Raw genomic sequence first — 9,037 nt, forward strand, 5'->3', positions numbered from 1 at the left:
ACCTCAGACTTCTAAACGGCCGTTTATATATATTATGGTCTGTCTGAATACTTAATTCTGATTGGCTGGAAGGTGTGCAATTAAACCATGATATGCACATGTCTTTTAATCACAGTTCTATACTTAAGCACACACACAGAAACATTCAGGAGCCCTGTGAATTTTATTAATAAAATGCCTTCGATAATGAATATTTCTCAGTAATGAGGTGGTAACGTCACTGTTTTTTTTAAGTAATAAAACTGTGTCCTTCTGAGGCCCTGTGCTTGTGCCATCAGCAAAAACACTGGCGTGATTCTGCATGGACTTCAGACAGTCTTCACTTCTGGAGGGTGTTTCCATAAGATCAGCTATTGACATGACATGACATGACGTGACCCTATGATTATGATTATCCTTAAAATTTAATCTTTAAGGATGTTGTCAAAATTAGTCATGTTTATCTGACTTGTAATTTCTAAGCAGATTGTCAGGAAGTTTGTCAGATTATAAAAATAACATACACAAACAGAGTTGGTTCAGGTAGACTGGACTGGACTTGACCCATCATGTGACTGGAGTGGATCTGAGTTTCTGAGCTTGTCTGGCTTTAACCCGTGGCCTTTGGAAGACTCTTTGGCTTTCTGTAGTGTCTGTAGATCTGTGCAACACTGTCACAGTATTACATGCTTTGTTTGAGGGTACTTGCAGTCGTTTTCAGGCTTGGATTTATTTCATTGATCCTGCTGCTATTCTCTTATTGTCCACTGGGGGCTCTCTGTTACTGACTGTATTCCTTCTGTTCCCAGATCTGCACAGGAGCCCATATTAAAGCTGTCTCCACATCCATGACTTTAAACCGCACCATCACTTTTTGTCCAAATTTAGATATTAATCCTCCTAAATAGCGATTAAAAGTAGCACCATTTAAGTACTAATTTAAATGTCCACTGATGATATGCATTTTTTCAAAATGTATGTCCTTGCAAATTTGTTCAGCTAATACTGCATACACCCTTGCCCTTTGGACTTCAGTTAAAGAAAATATATAGATATAGAAATGAACTGCACACATTTTGCAATGACATTTAGTCCAGTTGAAGGCATGGAAGTGGATAAGACTTTGATGTGGTTTTTCCTCTGAATAACTCTTAAGTCACTTTGGACTTCTTTAGACCGGTTTATTGCATTTTGGTATGGTGTGCAGGCCATTGCTTTCGCCTTCCCTTCTCCTTTTCCCTCCTCTTTTTTCCTACTCCTATTTATTAATTTCTTGTCTTCCTCTATTTCCAGGATGAAACCCAGTAGCCAATCAGCAGAGGCTGAGAGTGGAGAAGGGGAGTCGGAGATGGAACGAATTAAACAGGTCAGAATTGAAGTCAATTAACCAATAGCTAACCATACAGGTCAAAAATACCAGATTAGCAGTGCTTTGATTACAAAGTTCAGTATAAAATACCTGTTCAGTAAGTGTTTTTTTTTCTTTTTTTAGAAATTAATACTTTTGTCTGAATAATAGCATATATATATATATGCAGGGCCTAAAACTAACTTTTTGCCACACCTCATTTTTTTTTACCGGCTATGAAACACTTTTTGCAAAAACAGGCAGTTATTACTACTACAATGGCTAAACATATTTACAGTGTTTTTAATGTGCTGCTACTGTTGTCTCTTTTAGATGCATTTCCCCTCAATTTTACCTATTAATTATAGCCATTCAACATTACAGTATAATTAAAAACTATTATTTCTTATTGTTAGGCTCTGAAATGTATAACAACTTTTAATTTAAGTGATTTTAAAACAGTCTTCACATAAACTATAAATTGTACACTGCCCACCAAAAGTTTGGAAACACCCCTGGCAAAGTGTGGTTTTGGACGATATCAGCATAAATCCTTATCATTTTTTGGTGCAAATACATTAAAGTAACTTGACATTATCATTGAAGACCAGCAATATTAATTTTCATTTTAATTACATAATAATGGCAATATATACATGTCAAAGTCAGACATGCCCCTTTGCCAGCTGTGACGCCTGGTTACTGGTGTAAACTTGGCCCAGGTTTATAAAGGATTTTTGGGTCAGCACACCTTAATAGCTTCAACAATTGATTGCCAATTAAGTTTAGAATACAAAGAATTTAGGCCCAGATTGTGCAGAGCTGTAATAGCTGCTAATGCTGGATATTTTGATGAAATGTTTTTTTTCTGTGTATAAACTGTTTATGTAATAAAATTTGTTTCTGTAGTTTGTGTTGTCCTTTATCAGTGCAAAAGTATCACAAATTAAAAAGGATTCATGCCAGTATTGTCCAAAACCCAACTTTTCTAGGGCGTTTCCAGACTTTTGGAGGGCAGTGTACATGCATAAACTATATTAATCTTCATTCAAGCTACAAAAGTTAATCAGCGACTAGAGCAGTCAAGTGATGCTTTCTTTTTTTTTTTTTTTTTTTTTTTTTTTTTTTTTTTTGTTGTTGTTGTTGTTGTTGTTGTTGTTGTTGTTTGATTTACATCAATGGCAAACTTCAGCAGGTTAGGTTTCACTTTAAAGGTTAGGTTTCACTTTTTTACGCCAACTTGCGACTGACACTGTTCAATAAACTCACCAATGCCGATTTTTAAGCCCTGTATGTATGGTTGTTTACTTGGCTAAATGACTGGAGAATTATTAGAAATTCTCAATTAAATCTTTATTTAATTAAGAAATCATTTTGCAGAGTTTATGTAAAATAAAAAGTAGTACTTTTTTGTTTTGTGATGACCCTGTAGATATTACCATGATTTTACTCAACTAGGAGGTATTATCATGTGAACTTGAATTGGTTTATATTTAGGAACTGCTAGAGGAAGTGAGAAAAGAGCTTCAGAAGGTTAAGGACGAAATCATCAGAGGTGAGAACATTAACTTTTTTTTCCCTGCATTTCTCTTCCTTTCTCTGCTGTGTTTCAAATGAAGATTATTTGCTGTACTAATTTGTTCCTGTGTGTTCTGCACAGCCTTTATTCAGGAGCTACAGAAACGAGGATCTACATAGTCCCACAGAAATGGGTGGGAAAGGATCACTTGGTCCTGAGAACCCAGGGATACACACACACACACACACACACTCACACAAGCACCCAGGGACTTGATCCTCAATCATTACCGTTCAGCCCAAGATGAGCTTTCTTGTACCTTTACCTGCTATTGTTTTCTTTCACACTCATCCATTTTCTTTCTCTCCATGTTTAGTTTTACATATTTTGTTTTCCACTTGATGTTTTACATACCGGCGTACACATTGTCACCCTCACGCTTGATTCCTGTAATACACAGTGCATAAATCCTCATCATAAACTCAATACTTGCCTAAAGTGATTGTATTCAGGGAATATAGCATATCAACCATCCCAGTGACTGTAATGGGCATATACAGACCCGCAGAGCTATGATGCAACAATAAGGAGGCAAAAACAAGATCTTGGAGAAGAAGACCTGCAGTGTACACACTATCCACCACACACACACACACGCACACACGCACGCACACACCTCATGACCGGACCATCATGTCGTGTCCCACTCTTGTGCTTTCAGCTGGGAGATTTTCACATCAGACCTGGTTTAGGGAAAACAAAAGCGTATTTTTCACTTTAATTTGAGCCTCAGAGCTTTGTGTTTCGTGTGTGGATGCATGTTTGTGTTTATGGACGTTTGGCCGCACTTGCCTCTGTTTATCAGTGCCATCTTGTGTGCGGTCAGTCAACCGCCGCTATTTGGTGGCGCGAAACAACTGTTGTCATAGCTTCAGCCCTCATTTGAGATGTTTTTAAACTTTGTGTTGAGATATGAATTAATATGGTCATGATCATTTTTGTCTGTTGGCCATGCCAAACTGCCTTGGAAAATACATATAAATATAAATATATATAAGGTATATATATTTGTTTTGAGGGAAAAAGATAGAAAACTTGAGATAATGTTTCTATTTTAATTGAAATGATTGGTGAATGGGGACTTATTGTGATTATAATGTTTTCTTTTCAGAGATTGTTATTTTCAGTTTTCTGTTAAACTTTTGTTTCTTTTTTTTTCTATAGAATATAGGCTTTTTACACTGAAATATATAAAGAAAATTGCGTAGAGACACTGGATTAGATGCCTTTATAGTCAAATACAGCTGCTTCTTCTACTGCACTTGTGTCTGCCTCTTATTTATTTAAAAAAAATTGAAATTTTTTATCAATGAGGAAAAATCTGAAGTCCACTAAGAGCTTCAAAAATGCTCTTCAGAAACCTACGGGTGACGTCAAGGACAATATGTCTAAGTTTTTAACAGTCTATGGACTTTCCTAAGGAAATTGACAGAATTTGAAATCTGAGACTTTGTTTCATATCAAAAGTAACACAAAGCCTAGCCTATTGCTATTTTAATGGAAGAAAACAGCATAGACCAAAAGATTGATTGTGAGTTAAGAATCGATATTGGTTTATTAAAATGAAATTCTTTTAAAATCGAGAAATGGATTTTGACGGGTAATAAAATATATATATATATATATATTGCCACAAACACATTTGGCTTAGGAGATTTTCTGTGATTTTTATAGCTAGACTGGTATTTCGGACACAAAAATGAATAGGTTTACCTAGCATGGACACATAGGATGAGAAATACTGAAGTGAAACCCCCCCCATTATTTCAGTGCAATAATTTATACAGTAGTATCCTACGTGTGACACAAGGAGTGAAACTCGCTTTTGATTTGAAGGAAACATGTTTGCAGCACATGTATTGTTATCCACACATACAGGGCATAATAAAAACAGCCTTGTTATGAAATCCAGGAAACAATTTCTTTGACTATATAAATGTTTATTTAGCCGTGGCTGAGAGAGCAACAGCAGAAGGATAATGAGCTGTTGTTTCCTGTTATGAATGGACCCAAGCAGAGTTGTCAACAACTGCTATCTCACTCTGCTTTTAGAAGCCAACCCTGATAAACACATTTGATTTCAGAATAGAGGATTAGAATAACCTCAACAACAGACCAAAACCGAGCGCAATAACAATACACAAATGGTACAATTCTTAAGATAATATCTGCTTTTTAGAAATAGTTTTCAATGTTTTCTTTGTCATGCATGTTTTTCAATTTGCACTGGCCCCACATATGGAAATAAACACGGTCATAATAACCACAGACATGCATCGTATTACGCAAATATGGTAATCGTTCAGTACAAACAGTCCGATTGCAACGATGTTGCTTTTATGGAACAGTTAGGTAAACAAGAATTTAACAGTTTTACTTGTTAGCCTACTTGGTCTATTATTTCTCCAACAAAATGTAGTTCTACAGAGCCACACACAGCAGTTCAGTAGTGGTGTTTGTTTGAAAATGAATTAGTGTTGGGGTAATGCAAGTTGCAATATTGTAATGCATTGATATTAATTATTACGAAAATAAAACATGGATGCATATGAACGTAAGTGCCATTGGTGCATGCGTTTAGAGCACATTATTGTCTTTTCCTCTACTTCTACAGCATTTATCACTTTTAAAAGTAACTTTCCTCAACACTGGTAGGTACTTCTTTTGAATAAGTGATTACTTTGTGAATGTTAAAAAAGTGTGCTCTTTACAGTATGAATGTGCAGAGCTAGGCAGTAACTGATTACATGTAATCTGGATAACGTAATCAGATTCCAAAACTTAAGTACTTATAATTACAGTAAGGTTTTACATTTTTAAATACTCGTAATCAGACTAGTTACTTTTTTTTTTATTAATTACATACATATTATTCACATAATAGCAATAAATTATAAATAATTTATTGATTCTCTCTAATTCCTCTTTCTCGTTTTTTAGATGTTCCTTTCTAAAATAGCCTGCTGCTTATATACACTCAGTTTTGTGGACATTCACAAAATAATCAGTCATTATTCAGGTGGCGACAGAATTTGACCCCTGATTTTACAAAAATCATTTCTGGTTTAAGAAGTGTTTCAACATCGCATCAACTACTGATGAATTTATTTCTATGTCTTTAGAAGGCATTTGTTTTTCAAGCACATTAAAATGCACAAATTCATGAATTCACAAATTTACAAAAAAAAAAAAAAAAATTCTTATCGGATCCTCTTTCACCTAATATATTTACTTGAAGTACCCCTGAGGTTTTAAAATAAATATTTGAATAATTAGGTATCACATTTGCATGTTCATGCTTTTCTGACATTGGTTATGGTCACATGACATGCAGGTAAATAATTAAAATATTAAATTTTTTAGTGTTTTATTTTGATTGATTTTATATTGACTTATTTTAATGAAGCATTTTAAAAACAGCTTTTCATTTAAAAAAGTAGTTTACTTCCAGAACAAAAATTTACAGATAATGTACTCACCCCCTTGTCAAAGATGTTCATGTCTTTCTTTAGTCATAAAGAAATTATGTTTCTTGAGAAAAACATTTCCGAATTCCTTTCCATATAGTGGACTTCTGTGGTGCCCCTGAGTGTGAACGTTCAAAATGTAGTTTAAATGCGGCTTTAAAGGGCTCTAAACGATCCCAGCCGAGGAAAAAGAGTCTTATCTAGTGAAACGATCGGTTATTTTGTGTAAAAAAAAAAAAAAAAAATTACAATTTATATACTTTTTAACCTCAAATGGTCGTCTTGTCTAGATCTGCATGAACTCTGTATTTTCTAGTTCATGATAGATAGGGTCCAGTCCAATCTCATTTTCTCCTCCAACTCTAAAATCATCCTAAATCGCTGCAGAAGTACCGACCCAGTGTTTACAAAGTGAACATGCAAAGAAGCTCAAACCCCTTTTAGAAAAAAAGGTAAAACAGCGGTGTAGGACGATCTGTAAGTTGGAGGAGAAAATGAGATTGGAGAGAGATCACGCAGACATAGACAAGATGACTGTTTGAGGTTAAAAAGTATGTAAACTGTAAATGTATTTTTTAGAAAATAACCGATCAGTTCACTAGATAAGACCCTTCATCCTCTGCTAGGATCCCTTTGAAGCCGCATTTAAACTACATTTTGGACGTTCAAACTCAGGGGCACCTTAGCAGTCCATTATATGGAGAGGAATCCTGAAATATTTTCCTCAAAAAACTTAATTTCTTTATGACTGAAGAAAGTAAGACATGAACAAATTAGATAACAAGAGGGTGAGTACATTGTCTGTAAATTTTTGTTCTGGAAGTGAACTACTTCTTTAACTCCTTTAACTGCAGTTCCTTCACAAACACCAGTTTGGGAAACTTTGATATGTTTAATACACTTCATTTTATAACAATGAATAAAATATATTTTCTTACTCTTTGTATTTCTATATCAATATGGTGCAAGGTTATCCTATTTAAATCAATGCAATATATGAGTCAGGTCAAAAGTAATCTAAAATTTGATTATATTGATAATATAGATTATATTATCTAAAATGTAATGTAATGGATTATGTTACTAACTACGATTTTTGTAATGTAATTTGGAATCAGTTAATGGACTACAATTTGTAAGTAATCTAACCAGCTCGTGCACGTGTGTGTGTGGTATGAGTCTGAATGGAACAGAATGACATCAGGAGGCAAAATTCTCATGTTGTCATTCTGCGCATGCTTTACAGTAGCAGCCTGTTCACAAATACTATGAATTCCTACATACTTTTGTTTTGGTTCTGAACGAACCAATCAGGTGAGTGATAGATTAAATGACTCACTCTTAAGGACAGTCACTTGTTGCCACCTAGTAACAATGTAAGGTGCCGAAATAAAGATTAGAAAATAATTTTATTCTCATATTTTGTATTTTTTCATATTTTGTATTTGTTGTGATGCAACATTTGCCAGTGACTGTTTAATCAGAATTTATTTACTCACCACGTACAAAAATACTGGGGTGGTACCATGGAGCAATAATGCTATCATAAGGCCCAACAAAGGTTGTACTTCCTTCGACAGCTGAAGAAGTTCACCCTGCCGCAGGAGCTGCTGAAACAGTTCTACTCAGCCGTCATCGAATCTGTTCTTTGCACATCAATAACTGTCTGGTTTGGCTCAGCTACAAAATCAGACACCAGAAGATTACAGAGAACGGTTCAGACCGCCAAGAGGATTATTGGTGCTCCCCTGCCCACCCTTCAAGAGCTGTATACATCTAGAGTGAGGAAAAGGGCTCAGAAAATCACTCTGGATCCCTCACACCCACGTCATCCCCTTTTCAAACTTTTGCCATCTGGTCGGCGCTACAGAGCCACAAATACCAGGACAGCCAGACACAAGAACAGTTTCTTCCCTCGGGCAATATACCTAATGAACAGTTAAATTGTTCAATTGTGCAATAACCTTTATTTGTTACCACCTACATCTCAGTACATCCCGACATCTCATTCTATTCTATTCTACTCAACTCTACTCTACTCTATTCTATTCTGTTCTTTTTCTATCATCTGTAGCACAACTGTATATACAATTTATTTATTTTCTTAAATCTTATATTGCAATTTTTGTCTATTTATATTTACATATGTGTATTTTTTTATTGTCAACTTATATTATTTTCTCTGTGTTGTTGTCGTCGTCTCTGTGCACTGGAAGCCTGTGACACCAAAACAAATTCCTTGTATGCGTAAGCATACTTGGCAATAAAGCTGTTCTGATTCTGATTCTGATTCTGATAAAGTAATAGCATTGTACTAAGCATAATCATATATCTTGTTAATAAATTGGTGCTTTTATAAAAATAGTAGCAAAAAGCCAGTACCATAGCGCTTTCTGATGATTTTGATATTTATAAAGATGCTCACAAATCCTTAGGAAATATGAAAACATGCTCACATTGGATTATACAAATCTTCTCTTTTAACCTCAAGGCTTTAACTTTGAAAAATGAACACTGCAAAGGAACTGTGGTTGATAACCAGTAGAGGGAGCTTATATGGCAAATGTATGTATGTGTTATAATATTAAAATAGCAACCGACGAAACAATCCGGACGTTTATAATTTTATTATAAAGTCGCAACCTCGCTATCATTACAAGCTGA

The 9,037-nt window shown here is 34.9% G+C and overlaps 1 protein-coding gene across 3 annotated transcripts in view; it reads left to right on the forward strand.

Annotated features, from left to right (window-relative positions):
- The window catches only part of vaspb (vasodilator stimulated phosphoprotein b), a 44,458-nt gene extending 40,293 nt beyond the window's left edge, over window positions 1-4,165 (forward strand). For all 3 annotated transcript variants that reach the window (XM_051134641.1, XM_051134640.1, XM_051134642.1), the window contains 3 exons: window positions 1,273-1,345; window positions 2,825-2,882; window positions 2,988-4,165. In XM_051134641.1, coding sequence (XP_050990598.1) covers window positions 1,273-1,345; window positions 2,825-2,882; window positions 2,988-3,025 — 169 coding nt within the window. In that variant the 3' untranslated portion in view covers window positions 3,026-4,165. The remainder of the gene's footprint in view (window positions 1-1,272; window positions 1,346-2,824; window positions 2,883-2,987) is intronic.
- Window positions 4,166-9,037: the final 4,872 nt, after the last annotated feature.

The sequence above is a fragment of the Labeo rohita genome, chromosome 18, assembly GCF_022985175.1.
Source record: "Labeo rohita strain BAU-BD-2019 chromosome 18, IGBB_LRoh.1.0, whole genome shotgun sequence".
Lineage (NCBI taxonomy): Eukaryota > Metazoa > Chordata > Actinopteri > Cypriniformes > Cyprinidae > Labeo > Labeo rohita.